The sequence below is a fragment of the Nerophis ophidion genome, linkage group LG06 (genome assembly GCF_033978795.1).
Source record: "Nerophis ophidion isolate RoL-2023_Sa linkage group LG06, RoL_Noph_v1.0, whole genome shotgun sequence".
In the NCBI taxonomy this organism is placed as follows: Eukaryota; Metazoa; Chordata; class Actinopteri; order Syngnathiformes; family Syngnathidae; genus Nerophis; species Nerophis ophidion.
The window spans coordinates 65,525,581-65,544,061 of NC_084616.1; the positions used below are offsets into that span (position 1 = coordinate 65,525,581).

Here is an 18,481-nt window from a genome sequence, read left to right on the forward strand (position 1 = left end):
ATGGCGTCACGTTCATACCTCAACACTGTTTTACCAAACATAATGAATAATCCTGATTAATAATCCTGATTTCAATATTGATAAAAATAATTATTTTGACCATAATTGGCAGCTGATGTATAAGATTAAACCTCATACATGAACACTATTTTTATTTTTATGCACAAAAAGTGCAGTTACATCTTATGTTCATAAGATGCCATCTTGCGAAATTTTCACATTTATTTTTATTTATTTATAGTATGATTTAGTTTCTGCCATATTACTTTGTTTGTATTGCTTGTGTTGCTTTCATATGCACATTGCATTTTGTACTTGAGGTACATATACACATTTTAAATGTGTTGTGTTTTTTAAAATAAAACGTGGTTAAAGGAATTCAGTATAAGTAGTTTTTGAATTTTTTTAAGCACATTTAAAATTACTGCGATAATGGTGATAAGAAATGTTCATACCATGACATTTGTAATGCTAATATAATTACACAATGACCAAAAACATTTTCTTTCTGAAAAATGTCACCAGTCTTGTGAATAAATCACATTAAGTCAATCCACAAAACTTGTCTGTAATACATTATTTGCCACTACATTCATCTCAACACTGACATGGATAGGAACTTTGGCAAGACACCAATAACTAGGATATTTTTCTCAATGAGTTTTATCCTCCCAAAGTTCCTTCTTTAGGTTGTGCACGTGTCATGGGTTGGAATATGTTACGTAAAGTCTGGTCTTGTTTGGTATTTTGTCTTTCACGTATTTGTTGTTATGTAAGAGTTTTTATGGAAACAAGTGTATTTTTAAACCAGACTACATTTGATCACTAAAGATGTTTGATGGACAGCCAGACCTAGATAAATGTTAATTAGCTGGAATTCAGTTTCAAATGAATGATTAAACTTAATTTGACAAGACTGCAGCACTGACTTTTAATTATTTCAGATACTGCCTTTTAAGTATTTGTGTGTTGCCTCATTTTTAAATGTCTTTTTTTGTGTGTGTGTGTGTGTGTGTGTGTGTGTGTGTGTGTGTGTGTGTGTGTGTGTGTGTGTGTGGTTGAGCAGCTTGGGCCTCCTACATGACCAATTCGCCAACTGTGATTGTGATGATTGGGTTGCCTGCTCGAGGGAAAACCTACATGTCCAAGAAGCTGACACGCTACCTCAACTGGATTGGTGTACCGACTAAAGGTTGGTATCAAGTCATCAGCAGATTAAAGGAAGCTTGAGCTTTGTGAGTTTTATTTATGTTTGGGATTCTCAGCCTTGTGCATGCAGTATAGATGGATTTTATGCTATTTGACTTACAGCGGATTTTCTGACGTTGGTATTTGCTTGAGACTTAGGTTAACAAATTAGGGAAAAACTGGGATCCTTTTTCTCACAGATTGCATTCTTAGATCCAGCACATATTCACTGCAGGTTGTGGTGAGTTGTTTTATTTTTTGACTGGTGCTAAAATGCTTCTCCGTGTGCAGTACTTTAATGCCAAGTAGGACTGTCTGACTAGGGATTTTCATTGTCATATTGATTTGTTAGATTTTGCCCACAGTGACTTGACTGTTCGTTCAACTTGTTTTTGTTATTTATGTTTTGGTTTTTTAAACACAGCCTAATGGGGATACAATAAACAGATCTCATTTGCGACATTTTACACCAAGCAGCACAAAGAAGACGATCAAACCTGACTATTTAGAGGAAGTAAAAAAATAAAAATCTGGCCTGCTCAGTAGACACTATCCGACTCAAATCATAAAATATTCGACTATTTTAAGACACCCCTACTTTTAAAGGCCTACTGAAACCCACTACTACCAACCGCGCAGTCTAATAGTTTATATATCAATGATGAAATCTTAACATTGCAACACATGCCAATACGGCCTTTTAAGTTTACTAAATTGCAATTTTAAATTTCGTGCGATGTATCTTGTTGAAAATGTCGCGGTATGATGACGCGTGCGCGTGATGTCACCGGTTGTAGCGGACAATTTTTTCCAGCCCGATCCAAGGTATAAGTAGTCTGCTTTAATCGCATAATTACACAGTATTCTGGACATCTGTGTTGCTGAATATTTTGCAATTTGTTCAATTAATAATGGAGAAGTCAAAGTAGAAAGATGGAGGTGGGAAGCGGTGTATTGCAGCTGCCTTTAGCAACACAAACACAGCCGGTGTTTCCTTGTTTAAAATTCCCGAAGGTGAAGCTTAACTATGGAACAGAGCGGTCAAGCGAACATGGTTCCCGACCACATGTCAACCGGCAGTTAACATGTGGTCAGTGAGAAAATTGTGCTAATAAGTCGGCTCTTACCGTAGACATGAGCGGAGGTTGCGTTGTCCTGCAGCTGCGTGGCTTCCCTCAGAGACACTGGCGGTCACCACACCCGTTGCCACACCCCTCCGACTTTCAGGTACCATATAATCTCACTGAAACACTAGTAACACAATAGGCAGATAAGAGATTTTCCAGAATTATCTTAGTAAATGTGTCTAATAACATCTGAATCGCTCCCTCTGCCCTCGCCTTTTTTTTTTCTACCTAGTCCTCCACTCTCACTATCCATATCCACGAATCTTTCATCCTCGCTCAAATTAATGGGGGAATTGTCGCTTTCTCGGTCCGAATCGCTCTAGCTGCTGGTGGCTATGATTATAAACAATGTGAGGAGCTTAACAACCAGTGACGTCACGCGCACATCTTCTGCTACTTCCGGTAAAGGCAGGGCTTTTTTATTAGCGACCAAAAGTTGCGAACTTTATCGTGGATGTTCTCTACTAAATCCTTTCAGCAAAAATATGGCAATATCGCAAAATGATCAAGTATGACACAGAATGGACCTGCAATCCCCGTTTAAATAAGAAAAATCTCATTTCAGTAGGCCTTTAAGTCTACTGTACACTGCTGCCATGCCTACAGATGTTTCTACAAGCACATCATGGCGTGTGTTCTTATCAACACTGCGTGTTTGTGAGTTTGTGGTTACACGCTACATGGGAAAGCAGGCTAACCGGTTTGTAGGGCTCGGGGGATTTAAATGTCACCACCAAGAACAGTCATTGTGTTCTTACTCTCACTAATTTCCCTGCAGTGTTCAACCTCGGAGTTTATAGGAGAGAAGCTGTGAAGTCGTACAAGTCGTATGACTTTTTCAGACATGACAACGAAGAAGCCATGGAAATTAGAAAGTGAGCAAGCTAATAGAAGCCTATTTTAACCATCCAGATGTTTATTGACCTATGAGTCTGGCTGTGTGTTCTGAAAGCATTCTTATAATTTTGTTTCCCCAGACAGTGCGCTTTAGTGGCACTTCAGGATGTTAAGGCCTATCTGAGCGAGGAAGGAGGGCAGATTGCTGTAAGAAAACCAAAAACAGACCACGACTGTATAAAAAAAACAGCATTTTGTCTGATTTGGCCAAAAGTCTTGGTTTTGTCTAACAGGTTTTTGATGCAACCAACACCACTAGAGAAAGGCGGGAGCTTATCCTGAATTTTGCAAAGAATCAGGCATACAAGGTCAAATATCACCTTTAAAATTTACTGTATTAGTGTATGTATGTGTGCTTATGTAATAACTTTTTGTGTATAACTATTTCTTTTTCCTTAGGTGTTCTTTGTCGAATCAATATGTGATGATCCAGATGTTATTGCTGCAAACATCCTGGTAATTATAGCAACAACACTAACAACAATAAAAATATATAATTTGTATTAGAGCTGTGAATCTTTGGGCACAATTTCGATTTGATTCGATTGTTTGGAGCAATGATTCAATTCAGAATCGATTCTTGATTCAAAACAATTCTCTATTCAAAATCAAAACTTTTTTTTTTTAATAACATTGGGTGCCAGTTCTATGATTACCCATTTTCTTTCACAAAGTAGATTATCAGCTCTGGTACATTTTTATATTACTCAAAAGAAAATTAGTTTCGTTTAATAAAATGCTATCCAAACATTTTATAAAGTCAAATACAAATAAGGTGACAAGAGAAATATCACACGCCTGTCTTTTCTAAAGTAAATCTCTACAGAAAATATGGACATTTACACCAACAATATGATTTGTATAGCTGCATAGGACATCAAAAAAAATTTGAACAAATTTTTTATCAATTAAGTTACAAATAAGAAACACAATTTATTTGAAAATAAAAACATTGTTGACACCCCTAATATGTATGTATACTATGTGTGTGTACACGCACATGTTAAATACAGGGAAGAAGAATCCTTAAAAAAACAAAAACGTTTTACTGCCGAGTTACAGGGACTTTTTGGAAACAACTAAGGTATGCAAAGAAACAATTACAAAATCTTTTCATGTAAATATCTCATTTCACACGCTACCAGTATACCTGTATGTCTGCTGCCTATTGTGTGGCTAATATATGGAAAAATATTTTTCCTTCCAAAATTTATGGAAAAATATTTTTTCCTTCTAAAATTTTGTAAATGCAGCTTTGTCTATTACATAAAAAAATGTTTTCCTTTTAACTTAAGTTGTGTGTATGTGTGTGTTTGATTGTATTTACATCTACCGGTGTTTGTGTGTGTATATATATATATATATTTATATATATATATATATGTCTTGATTGGATTATCGAGAGAATAGTGCTCGATACCGTGGTAGAGCGCAATATGTAGGTGTGGGAAAAAATCACAAGACTACTTCATCTCTACAGAACTGTTTCATGAGGGGTTCCCTCAATCATCAGGAGATTATTTTTTTTTTTTTGCACAGGTGGCATCTCCTGATGATTGAGGGAACCCCTCATGAAACAGTTTTGTAGAGATGAAGTAGTCCTGTGATTTTTTCCCACACCTACATATTGCGCTCTACCACGGTATCGAGCACTATTCTCTCGATAAGTATTGGCCACCCATCCAAATGATCAGAATCAGGTATCCTAATCACTTGGCCCGGCCACAGGTGTTTAAAATCAAGCAATTGGGCATTGAGACTGTTTTTCAGATATTTGTGAAAGAATGGGCCGCATTCAGGAGCTAAGTGATTTACAACGTGGAACTGTCATAGGATGCCACCTGTGCAACAAATCCAGTCATGAAATTTCCTCACTCCTAAATATTATAAAGTCAACTGTCGGCTTTATTGTAAGAAAATGTAAGTTTGGGAACAACAGCAACTCAGCCACCAAGTGGTAGGCCACGTAAATTGACAGAGAGGGGTCAGCTGATGCTGAAAATAGTAATATGAATGACATTTTCTTGCAGAACTAAACTGTTAACATATGTGGCCTACATACAGTGGCTTTCCATTTAGCAAAGGCATTGTTGAACTTGTTTGTTGTACTTTTATAGACAACATTGATGCATGTAAACTTTTCCAGCCTAACATTCTTGGACCTCTGTTTTTTTGTCGATGTAGCATTCATGCTAGCATCGCCATCCTTGAGTACATATTTGCTTTAAGATTGTAATTGAACCTTGATGTGCATATATTAAAAAGTTTGTGGCTGCAATACCAACAAGTTACCGCAGTTTAATCTAAAGTTCTGTTGTGATGTGAAATTGCCGCCTCATCACAGACCGTGTAACAATGTGTCTTCCGGGTTTAGGCATTAACCCGGATGTGATTAATAAATCCTCATTAATTTCTGATAACCCATTTTTTATTTATTAATCACATGCATTAATGCTGACAGCCCTAATATATATCTATATTTATATCCATCTACAGTGGGGCAAAAAAGGATTTAGTCAGCCAACAATTGTGCAAGTTCTCCCACTTAAAAAGACGAGAGGCCTATAATTTTCATCATAGGTACACTTCAACTATGAGAGACAGAATGGGGAAAAATAATCCAGGAAATCACATTGTACAATTCCATCCATCCATTTTCTACCGCTTATTCCCTTTCGGGGTTCGGGGGGCACTGGGGCCTATCTCAGCTACAATCGGGCGGAAGGCAGTTTTACACCCTGGACAAGTTGCCACCTCATCGCAGCATTATGGGATTATAGGGTTATTAACTAATTAATTGGTAAATTCCTCTGTAAAATAAGTATTTGGTCACCTATGAACAAGCAAGATTTCTGGCTTTCACAGACCTGTAACTTCTTCTTTAAGAGGCTCCTCTGTCCTCCACTCGTTACCTGGCACCTGTTTGGCCTCGATATCAGTATAAAAGACACCTGTCCACAACCTCAAACAGTCACACTCCAAACTCCACTATGGCCAGGACCAAAGAGCTGTCAAAGGACACCAGAAACAACATTTTAGACTTGTACCAGGCTGGGAAGAGTCAATCTGAAATATGTAAGCAGCTTGGTGTGAAGAAATCCACTGTGGGAGCTATTATTAGAAAATGGAAGTCATACAAGAACACTGACAATCTTCTTTGATCTGTGGCTCTACGCAAGATTTCATCCCGTGGGGTCAGAAATGATCACAAGAACGGTGAGCAAAAATCCCAGAATCACACGCGGGGACCTAGTGAATGACCTTCAGAGAGCTGGAACCAAAGTAACTAGCAAAGGCTACCATAAGTAACACACTGCGCCGCCAGGGACTCAACTCCTGCAGTGCCAGAAGTGTCCCCCTGCTTAAACCAGTACATGTCTAGGCCTGTCTGAAGTTTGCTAGAGAGCATTTGGATGATCTAAAAGAGTGTTGGGAGAATGTCATGGTCAGATAAAACCAAAATAGAAGTTTTTGGTAAAAACTAAAATTGTCGTGTTTGGAGTAGAGGAAATGCTGAGTTGCATCCTAACACCATACCTACTGTGAAGCATTGGGGTGGAAACATCATGTTTTGGGGCGTTTTTTCTGCAGAGATCAGGACGAATGGTGCCATGTGTTGTGACATTTTGAGTGAAATCCTCCTTCCATCAGCAAGGGCATTGAAGATGAAACGTGGCTGGGTCTTTCTGCATGACAATGATCACAAACACCACCGAAAGAGTGGCTTTTTAAGAAGCATGTCAAGGTCCTGGATTGGCCAAGCCAGTCTCCAGATCTCCACCCCATAGAAAATCTTTGGAGGGAGTTGAAAGTCCGTGTTGCCCAGCGACAGCCCCAAAACATCACTGCTTGAGAGATCTACATGGAGCTGTGGGCCAAAATACCAGCAACAGTGTGTGAAAACCTAATGAAGATTTACAGAAAATGTTTGACCTCTGTTATTGCCAACAACGGGTATATAACAAAGTATTGAGATTAACTTTTGTTATTGACCAAATACTTATATTACACCATAATTTGCAAATAAATTCTTTAAAAGTCAGACTGTGATCAAATGTGATTTTCTGGATTTTTTTCCCTCATTACGTCCTTCATAGTTGAGGTATACCTATAATGAAAATTACAGGCCTTTCTCATCTTTTTAAGTGGGAGAACTTAACAGCACAATTGGTGACTGACTGAATACTACATATATATATATATATATATATATATATATATATATATATATATATACATAAAAGCGGTATAGCGTGTATTTGTACTGAACCGTTTCGGTCCAGTTCAGTGGTGTACCGAACGAGTTTCCACACAAACATATTAAGTAGCCGCCTATGCTGAAGTCTTAACAAGCTGCTCTGCTCCGTTCTGCCTCTGTGTTTGTCTGTACACAGCACCCAGCATTGTCCCACCCACACAACCATCTGATTGGTTACACGCAAAGCGGTAACAGCCAATCAGCAGTGCGTATTCAGAGCGATAAGAGCCAATCAGCAGTGTGTATTCAGAGCGCATGTGCGTGTGTTACGACAGCAAAGCCCTGCCTGTCTGTTATTTCACTTTACCTTTTTCTGTGTTGATTGAGCTGTCGAAGCAGCAAAAAAGGACATGAGGTCAAATGAAGAGTTTCTGTCTGTGATAGTTGATATAGTAATGTAACTGCATAATTAAGCCTACATGAACTCCATGGTGTTCAGGGATTAATAGTCTCTCCTAGTCTCTCCTATTGCTATTGTACTATTTTTTCAGCTATAGTTACATTAATCATTAGTAATTTAGCAGCCTAGTTTTGAATGGGAGGGTCCCTGCTATCACATTTTGATACAAATATAACATTTACATAATAAAAATCAACTGCAGGCTTCCCAAATGCTGTAATAAATTAAGCATGATGAATTGACTTGAAAATGTTTAATGTTACACTTTTTATATGTAGAAGAAAGAAATCTGAGCAACAACTTGAGGCAGTTTAATGTTTATTAACATGGGCAGAATTATAGTGTTGCCAATGTTAAATTGATATAGCCATTGTTTACAAATTTGGTAAATGAATAACCCAAACATTTATATTTTGTTGTTTTCTTACTGTACCGAAAATTAATCGAACCGTGACCTCTAAACCGAGTTACGTACCGAACCGACATTTTTGTGTACCGTTACACCACTAATGTATATGTATATATGTATGTATATATATATATATATAATCTTGATTGGATTAGCCAGAGAATAGTTTATTAGTTTGAACATCAAATATATTGTCTTTGTAGTGCATTCAATTGAATATGGGTTGAAAATGATTTGCAAATGATTGTATTCCGTTTATATTTACATATAACACAATTTCCCAACTCATATGGAAACGGGGTTTGTATATATACTTATGTGTGTATATATATATACGTATATATGTATATATATATATATATATGTGTATGTATATATATATGTATATACTGTGTATATATATATATATATATAAATATATATATATATATATATATATATATACATATATATATATATATATGTATATATATATATATATATATATATATATATATATATATATATATATATACAACCTAAAATTATCAGCCCAGAGGTTGGGTCTTGGGCGATGTTGGGTGTTCCAACAGGACAATGACCCCAAACACACGTTAAAAGTGGTAAAGGAATGGCTAAATAGACTAGAATTAAGGTTTTTGAATGGCCTTCCCAAAGTGCTGACTTAAACGTGTAGACAATGCTGAAGAAACAAGTCCATGTGAGAAAACCAACAAATTTAGCTGAACTGCACCAATTTTTTCAAGAGGAGTTTTTAAACATTCAAACAGAAGCTTGCGGATGGCTACCAAAAGCACCTTTTTGCAGTGAAACTTTCCAAGGGTCATGTAACCACATTTAATATTGCTGTACAAAATGGATGCATGCATATTTATGACGCAGCAGATTTGGTTACATTTTCAGCGGACCCATAATAAATTCATAAAAGAACGAAACTTCATTAATGTTTTGTGTGACCAAAAAGTATGCGGTCCAATCACTGTATCACAAAAAAATAAGACCTTTAGAAATTATTGAAAACTCAAGACAGCCATGACATTATGTTCTTTAAAATTGTATGTACACTTTTAATCGCGACTGTATGTGTGTGTGTATATATGTGTATATATATATATATATATATATATATATATACAGTATGTATATATATATATATATATATATATATATATAAATATGTGTGTATACATATTGTGTGTGTATTTGTATATGTATACATGTGTATAGATGGATATATTTATTAAACATTTTTAATGATAATATACACAAGATTCTTTGTCATTTCCATGACATGATCTCTTTAGTGATCTTTAAATCTTGCTGAACCTCCTATCTAGCCATTCCTTTATGTATGTCATACGAGATGATGATAACAATTTATAAATATAATATCAATACAAGTGAAAGAGGAACCCTGATCTATGACTGTCTACAAGGCAAAACTAATAAATGTTCCTCTTGATGGTTTATTTGTGCCCTTTCTTTTCAAATCACACTGTAACATCATACTATTCTCTAGTTACTTGGAAATTACTTGAAGCAACATTTATTTTTTTTGTTTTATTTTTTAAGGACGTAAAGGTGTCCAGTCCAGACTACCCAGAGAGAGACAGGGAAAGTGTCATGGAAGATTTTCTCAAGAGAATAGAGTGTTATAAAGTAACTTATCAACCTTTGGATCCAGATGAACATGACAAGTAAGATTTTATCTACATGTCATCCATATTTTTTAAGTTTAGTCGCAATGTATACCTATCGCTTTTTGTGTTGTGATGTTGCATATGTTGATAAAAAAAAACATTTTTTGCATAGATTCTACTTTTGTTGAGCCCCCTCTGAGTTCAATTAAAAACCTTATTAATATACTTTGAAATATAGGCTATCTGTTCTTTCCCAGTACTATTATCTATCTGGAATACAACAAGGCACTTTGCCTGTACACTGAATATGTTTGTGTCTGATACAGTAATCTAAATCTATAGTAGTCAATATTTAATATTCTGCAATGGGGACAAGATTTATCTTCCATGACATTGAGACATTTTAAAACTATAATTATTGCTTGTGGGATTGTGAAACTGTCAATTATTGACTTTTTTTTTTGCTTTGCAGGAATTTGTCATTCATTCAAGTTATCAACGTTGGCCGCCGTTTTCTGGTCAACAGGGTTCAGGATTATATTCAGAGTAAAATTGTCTACTACCTCATGAACATCCACGTTCACTCTCACTCCATCTACCTCTGTCGGCATGGAGAGAGCCATCACAATCAGCAAGGACGCATCGGCGGAGACTCTGAGCTCTCAGACCGAGGGAAAGAGGTGATCATCTCACTGGTGTATTTCAGTCTTTTTGTTAGCTAATAGGTTCTTTCATAAAACTCTAAGCTTTCAAAAACAACAATATATATATATTTTTTGACAGTTTGCAGTTGCATTGAGAGGTTTCGTAGAAGAACATCGTCTGTCAGACCTTAAAGTGTGGACCAGTCAGCTGAGGCGCACCATTCAAACTGCTGAGGAACTAAGTGTTCCCTACGAGCAGTGGAAGATCCTCAACGAGATTGATGCTGTATGTCTCCTTGCATTCCTGAGCATACCTCGAGAGTCGGTTTTCGGCTGTTAATGTTCAATGTCTTTGTGTTTCAGGGAGTGTGTGAAGAGATGACCTACAAAATGATCGAAGAAACATACCCGGATGAGTACGCCATGAGGTACCAGGACAAGTACCACTACCGCTATCCTGGAGGAGAAGTAACTTTAACTTGATGATTTAGTCAAAATCCCTTGTAACACTTGACGCCCTATGTAATTCTGCTTTGGCTGTAGTCCTACCAGGACCTGGTCCAGCGACTGGAGCCCGTTATCATGGAGCTGGAGCGACAGGGCAATGTGCTGGTCATTTGTCATCAGGCTGTCATGCGCTGCCTGCTCGCCTACTTTCTAGACAAGAGTGCAGGTAAAAAAGCAATAGAACATAGTATTGGACCAAATCCCTTCTTAAAGTTCTATGTTTTTTTGTAGTTAAATGCCCCTTTTGGGACTCCTCAAAGTAAATGTATGATTTCTCTTGAGTAATAAATTACCAATTGTTTTTACAGTGTGCTAAAAAACTTAAGGCCTGATCTTCTAAGAGCGTTTGGGACTCCTCAAAGTTAATGTATGATTTCTCTTGAGTGATAAATTACTTATTCTTTTACAATGTGCTAAAAAACTTATTGCCTGATCTTATTAGAGTGTTAAATAGTGTGTGCCAACTATAACTTTGCCTGTACTATTAGTAGTTATATTGCTGGTGATCTACTTGAACACGGAGTATTTTATTTTGAATGTGCATGACTTCCTGTCCTACACAAGCAGATTTGAGCTAAACTGTGTTGCGCCATCTGACAATTATAGAAGATCTGCATATATTTAACTTAGGGGTGTAACGGTAAATGGTATACTGATAAACCGTGGTAAAGTAAGTAAAACTGTTTAAATTTGTAATTACTAAGAAAACCCAATTTATTAATGCATTTTACGCAAACCTGCTCACATAATAATGTAACTGAGAGTGTACAAATGCAATTAACTATCTGTCATTTGCTGGGGACACCCTACAATTACCCCTAGGGGTTCCCGCCCATCCAAATGTTCAGAATCAGGTGTCCTAATAACTTGGCTCGGCCACAGGTGTATAAAATCAAGCAGTTAGGCATGGAGACTGTCTCTACAAACATTTGTGAAAGAATGGGCCGCTCTTAGGAGCTCAGTGACTTCCAGCGTGGAACTGTCATAGGATGCCACCTGTGAAACAAATCCAGTCGTGAACTTTCATCGCTCCTAAATATTCCAAAGTCAATTTTCGGCTTTATTATAAGAAAATGGAAGAGTTTGAGAACAACAGCAACTCAGCCACCAAGTGGTAGGCCACGTAAACTGACAGAGAGGTGTCAGCGGATGCTGAAGTGCACAGTGCAAAGAGGTTGCCCACTTTATGCATAGTCAGTCACTACAGAGCTCCAAACTTCATGTGACCTTCCAATTAGCCCACATACAGTACGCAGAGAGCTTCATGGAATGGGTTTCCATGGCCAAGCAGCTGCATTAAGCCATACATCACCAAGTCCAATGCAAAGCGTTGGATGGAGTGGTGTAAAGCACGTCGCTACTGGACTCTAGAGCAGTGGAGACGCATTCTCTGAAGTGATGAATCATGTTTTTCCAACTGGCAATTTGATAGAAGAGTCTGGGTTTGGAGCTTGCCAGGAGAACAGTACATTTTGGACTGCATTGTGCCGAGTGTGAAATTTGGAGGAACAGGAATTAAGGTGTGGGGTTGTTTTTCAAGTGTTGGGCTTGACCCCTTAGTTCCAGTGGAAAGGAACATTGAATGCTCCAGGATACCAAAACCTTTTGGAAAATTCCATGCTCCCAACCTTGTGGGAACAGTTTGCGGCCCATTATCTGAACTGCTACTGTATGTCGGGGATAAGCGTGTAGCTACGATTCTGTGATAATAATCGCACGCTGTCCCGAAGTCTTTTGTTGCTTGCCAACTAAGTAACTCGCCTGGCCATGGAGCCAAATCAGGCTCGGGAATGAATCAGACTAGTAGAAAACTTGGGAGAGACTGACATTTTTTAAACAAATACCTTAAAACACTAGAGTGCAGATCTTTGATTAGCTTTTCTGCAATAAGGCTTTGAAACAGTAAATAAAACTTGTAGATAACAGATGCTTGCCTTGATAGTTTAACCTTCTAAAAGTCAGCCTCTTTTGCAGTGGACACTTTGTAATACTGAAATAGACCAAAACCAAATGTCCACCACAGAGGACGCCAGTTCTCAGGAATATCAAACATAAGATTAATAGTAAAGGGTGAAGTCCGACCCGCCGTTCCTTAGCTTTCTGAAAATGCGGCCTCCGGAACATTTAGTTGAATAGCCTTGCTGTCCTCCAAAAGGTTAAATGACAGCTGTATATTTGCTTTGGGTATGACTCTTCTGTGTTTTAGTGAGCAAAATACATTTTGGAACGCTAAGGAGTTAGTGAATCTGTTCAATATTTTTTCTCTTAACAGTGTCAGGGAAAACAGTCGTTGTATTTGTAAAAGTAAAATATTTGATGGCTTATTGTTTTGGACTTTATCTAATTGTACACTTTAAGGTATCCAGTGAGATTATCAAAAGATGTACAAAATAAAGTAATTAAACATTGAACTACTGTATATTTAGGAGGCTTGAATGGAAAAGTTCCTGCTCAGATGAAGCCACAATTGGGTGCGCCCAGTCCCAGACAGACAAAACCAATTGACGACAAAAACTAAAAATATGTGTGGACTGTTTCATCCTCCCTGTGTCCAAATGGAAGCATTATGGGATTTGTCACCATGTGCACTAGAATAATTCAGCATGTTAATTCTTACAGACGATCTTCCATACTTGAAGTGTCCTCTCCACACTGTGCTCAAACTCACCCCTGTGGCTTATGGTAAGTCCCGCTGCTCTGGTTACAAAGTAGCCTTTGATGGTTTTGTGACGTCTTCTTGTTCCCCTCTACTAGGTTGTAAAGTGGATATGTTTGACCTGAAGGTGGAGGCTGTCAACACTCACAGAGACAGACCATTAGTAAGCTTCTAAATATTGTTTTTTTTTTCTTAAAAGTTGGTCAGCAGGTTTTTCTGAATGTATCAACCTCTATTCTCATAGCTTGACAGAACACTTCTGAAGACCAGTTCTATTTGTTTATAAAAGTAAAAAAAAAAAAAACAAGTATAGTCGTCGATGACAGTTTGAAATAGTGGTCAAATTGGGGAACTACAACCACCTGCCCTAAAGTCAATATTGATTGTTACCTCTGCAAAAAGGTTATGTAATCGCTGCCAGTGGTTTGTCAGTAATTTGGCAAAATAACTCAGAGGTTATGGGTGGATTTTTATTAAACCTAATGAAATGTCCAAAATGGAATAATGATCTACGTATTAGAATTTGGGCTTGATCCGGATAATTTCTACTACGTTAACCTGCGTTTAGGCTTATGTGCGTGGATCCAAGTGGTCCCACAGAGACAAAGATAGTGGAGACAGACAAGAGTGTTCACTCATTTTGTTCCATTTTCCCATTTAAGCAGCTCAAACAGTTATGGGCGGATTTTCCTCTTCCTTTCAGGAAGTGTCATAAATTAATTTTAAAGTACCAATGATTTTCACACACACATACTAGGTGTGGTGAAATTACCCTCTGCATTTGACCCATCCCTTTGTTCACCCCCTGGGAAGTAAGAGGAGTGAGCAGCAGGGGTGACCACGCTGGGGAATAATTTTTATGATTTAACCCCCAATTCCAACCCTTGATGCTGAGTGCCAAGCAGGGAGGTAATGGCTCCCATTTTTGTTGTCTTTGGTCTGTAAGGAAATAAGTAAGGAACAAGTGATTACATTTTGGGGCTCATCTTAATTAGTCTGGATTCTTTCTTTTATTTTTTTACTATTGGGAGATAGGGCCCGGAGAAGGTTTGCGTTCTCTGAATGTTTTTGTATTTGTTCGTAATAAAGTGGACCTATTATACAAAACCAACTTTTCTTACATATTACTACCCAGTTTGTGTATTGGGATTTGCATAAGTCCTGAACATTTGAAATCAAACCTTGGAGGCAATGCAAAGGTATTTATATTTACCTTCATTCTTCCCCCAAACAAGCCGTTTGGAAATTTCCCCAATTGTGACGTTTTTTTTCCAAATGTGACAGCGGATATCTCCATATATGTTACAAAATTTACCCGAAATGCTTTGCACGAGTCCTCTATTGTAGTTCAGCGATGTAGTCAATAAACTACTTCTTTTTTGCTATCCTTTTATTGTGAGGCTCACTGACTGTACATGCACATGCATCCTTCACTATTGGCATTTCTAGTAGAAAGTATCATATAGTCATAACTTTTATCTGTCAGTATACTTGCTAGGGAGTTGCTAAAAACTACAACATGGCTGACAGGGAAAAGACATTTCTGAAGTGATGGCACGTAAAAACGACCCCCCACAAAACGGTGCATGCTGAACAGACGGTCAGAAAGCGGCTTAAAGAAGGTCTGTACAATATAATTGATGCAAGGTTTTGACCAAAGAACCACTGTTATGTAGACCACAATGAAGGGTTTTAAATGTAGGAAAAACAAATCATAATGTGACCCCTTTAAAGGGGAACCGCATTTTTGGGGGAATTTTGCCTATCGTTCACAATACTTACGAGACAAGAAGACAAAAGTGTTTTGTTTTTTTTGCAATCTAACATGTAAAAATCATCTTGTTCTAGCTGGCTAGCAATGCAAATAATGGGAACAATCAATTCTGCCTCTAAATCACATTAAAATGCATTAAAAAACACCAACACTACTTAATTTATGTTCTGCAACCTGAATAATAACCAAGCCGTAGCAACATTGGTATTGTAAGAGCGAATACTGAGGAACTGTTTTTTAGCGTACTAACACATTAGCGTGCTACGGTATTAGCCGTAAGATAGCTACGGCGAGAAATACGCTTGCTTCTACGTAAACACCTGAGTTGTTTTTTGAGATTATAATGCACAACACAATGCGGTAGGAAACCAATCTGTAAAACAAGAACAATCATATTACAGTACCTGTAAAGTATCAGCCCACATTACATATTTTGTTTCTACACAGCGTATTTACTGTAGTTGTAATAACACGCATGACATGCTGCGTGTATCACGATCAATATTAAAGTGACTCACACGTTAGACAGTTGAGCGTTTGGTCCAGCTTGCTGAGGACGTTTCCATTTGATTTTGGTTAAGCACTCCATTTCTATCGGCATGGCTTGGCTCCAAGTTCCACATTTACATCGTAAAAGTATCACCGACCTTACTCTCACAGCTTTTGCCTGCTCCAAAGTTTCACTCTCTCTTCATGATCGCTTCTGGAAGGAGCAGTTCATTCTCTGTATGTTCAGGTTAAAAAAAGATAAGGTTGTGAATCCTCATTTGTCCAAAAATAGTCATCTTTGTTGTCTGTTACCAAGTCTGACATGGTTAGAAAACACTTGCATTTGTATCCGGAAGTAGTAGACAAAATGTGGTATATATTCTACATATTACATATTGTTGTGAACTTGTCTGTTACTACATTATACTGTATACAGACTTGCAGTGTGTGTATAAAACATTGATAAAGGGTTTTGAAGTTGTTTGAGAGCTTTGAAGGCTACAAGGGTGACTGACTCCCATTAGCCGCATCTTCCAAGCGCTTTTTGATCCTTTTTAAGATTCTAAAAAAGATAAAAAAGACGTGTAGTGTTGTCTCTAATATTAATTGTAAACAATAGGCAAAATTTAAAAACAAGTGCAGTTCCCCTTTAAGAAATGCAGACTTAGGCATTTGACACTGTATTGTTTCGAACTGAGGACACTTTCACAAGAGAAAATGAAAATACATCAAATTAAAAATCGCCTCTCGGACAGGGCTATTCAACAAAATCGTTCTCAAGGCTACATTTTTAGAAAGTTAGGGACTGGTTGGTCTGGACTTATTTTTCTCTATATTTGTGGTAAACAGCGGTCCTTTGCAGTCGACATTAGATTTGTTGTATTTATTTTGTAAGAGTCACAAAAGTTAGAACAAATAGCCCTGTCTATATTACAGGGCACTCTGCTGTTTCGAAGGCTTACTACAAAAAAAACTAGTAAAAGATCATGTTTTTACAGCGCTCTAGTGTTTTTGGCAATCTCCTGTAAAAATGCATTTTTTACACAGTAGCTTATTGCACTAAACTGTATAGTTGATGGTTTACCAGCTCAGTCTTGACCTTGTCTTACCTTTCTTACTGTTTACCTCTTTTAAAGGCAGCTTCATATCTGTTTCCTGGTTGTAATTGTGTGTTATTTGCAGTGAGACGTTCAGCCTGGAGCCCTAGACAGAGTGAGTGCTCCCACATAAACATATTCAGGGACATTTGCAGGGAAACATTAAAATAGCAGATGGCTTTGCCGCTTTCTGTTTCAGAACTTGGGGAGGTGTCATAAGTAGTCAGAGTTTTTTTTTTTAATCAACTTAAGTGGTCAATATCTTTGGCCGTTTTTAACATTTTAACCTGCCAAGGCTACAGATTTATTTTCTCTTTTTACAGCTGTACTTATATGTGATGTTTCTTTCTATATCAATTCACTGTCACTTTGCAATGTTTCACCCTTAATTTCCACCGAGTCCATGTTCGGTCGGGCTGCGGTCTTGTACAGCTGGGGAGCCGATACGTTTCCACCAGAGGTGCTGAAATCCCCATTTTTATTTATTCCAATTCTAAATAGTCATAATTTTCAAAAATGTATTTTAATTTTATTTTTTTAAAGAATCTATTTTAAAAATATGTTTAATCCTACTTGTTGTGCGTATATGTCATACAGCAGCTGCAAAGAGGAGTTTTTGTAATTTATACACAATATATATTGCGAGAATTGTGTTAAATGGGGAGAATCTATTCTAAATCAAATCTTAACCCCAATAAATCGAGTTTGTTTGAGTTTGTTGTCACATTCGTTTTCCAAGTTTCCACTCTAGTCAAAAGTTCCAACTATCACCATACCAACTATCTTGCGCGAATGTGTGGCATTTTACTGCGAGAACTTAATCACACCAGCTGGTTTGACTGAGCCTTGCTGTGCATGCAGCCGGTTAGTGTTATTGGAGCATGGAGCAAACCTGCAGCACAGCCGCAATGCAAATGCACTCGGTGGAATCCTGGGGGAACTGCGGAGAACAAACTTTAGAGGTGCTCATCCCTTTTTGTTACTCTGGGAGGCTTTTTTTTTTGCTTCAGTTTAGTGCAGAGCGGCAAGTTATTGTGTTATAGATGTGTGTTCCAAATGGTTTGGCAACATTTATGTACAAATAATTAATTCACGTTGTCTCTCTGCCTTTGTTGAGCAGATTAAAGTGCAAGGAGACGCTCCGCCAGCTTTCTACCGCAGGAACAGCTTCACGCCGCTGTCTAGCCATGACCAGATCAAGCGGCCTCGCCTTTACAGCATGGGCAACCCTCCGCAGCCTCGAATGTCCCACGCTCCCGCTTTATCAAGCATGCAATTTTTGGAGGCATCTGAGGGCGTGGAGCAGCAAGAAAGAGAGGTTAGTGTTGGGACACAAAAAATAATGTCAAGCACAGACACAAAAAAGGGAATGTTTCATCATAATTGGGTACCTCA

At 37.7% G+C, this 18,481-nt stretch overlaps 1 protein-coding gene across 3 annotated transcripts in view; it reads left to right on the forward strand.

Annotated features, from left to right (window-relative positions):
* The window catches only part of LOC133555118 (6-phosphofructo-2-kinase/fructose-2,6-bisphosphatase 2-like), a 36,638-nt gene that overhangs the window by 5,941 nt on the left and 12,216 nt on the right, over positions 1-18,481 (forward strand). For 2 of the 3 annotated variants that reach the window (XM_061904614.1, XM_061904613.1), the window contains exons 3-15: positions 1,067-1,192; positions 3,094-3,190; positions 3,293-3,359; positions 3,446-3,520; positions 3,612-3,668; positions 9,852-9,976; positions 10,392-10,599; positions 10,703-10,849; positions 10,927-11,031; positions 11,107-11,236; positions 13,690-13,752; positions 13,825-13,889; positions 18,207-18,404. In XM_061904614.1, the coding sequence (XP_061760598.1) occupies positions 1,067-1,192; positions 3,094-3,190; positions 3,293-3,359; positions 3,446-3,520; positions 3,612-3,668; positions 9,852-9,976; positions 10,392-10,599; positions 10,703-10,849; positions 10,927-11,031; positions 11,107-11,236; positions 13,690-13,752; positions 13,825-13,889; positions 18,207-18,404 (1,463 nt within the window). Of the gene's footprint in view, positions 1-1,066; positions 1,193-3,093; positions 3,191-3,292; positions 3,360-3,445; positions 3,521-3,611; positions 3,669-9,851; positions 9,977-10,391; positions 10,600-10,702; positions 10,850-10,926; positions 11,032-11,106; positions 11,237-13,689; positions 13,753-13,824; positions 13,890-17,171; positions 17,202-18,206; positions 18,405-18,481 lie in introns of those variants that run through there. The other variant, XM_061904615.1, reaches the window with a different exon arrangement.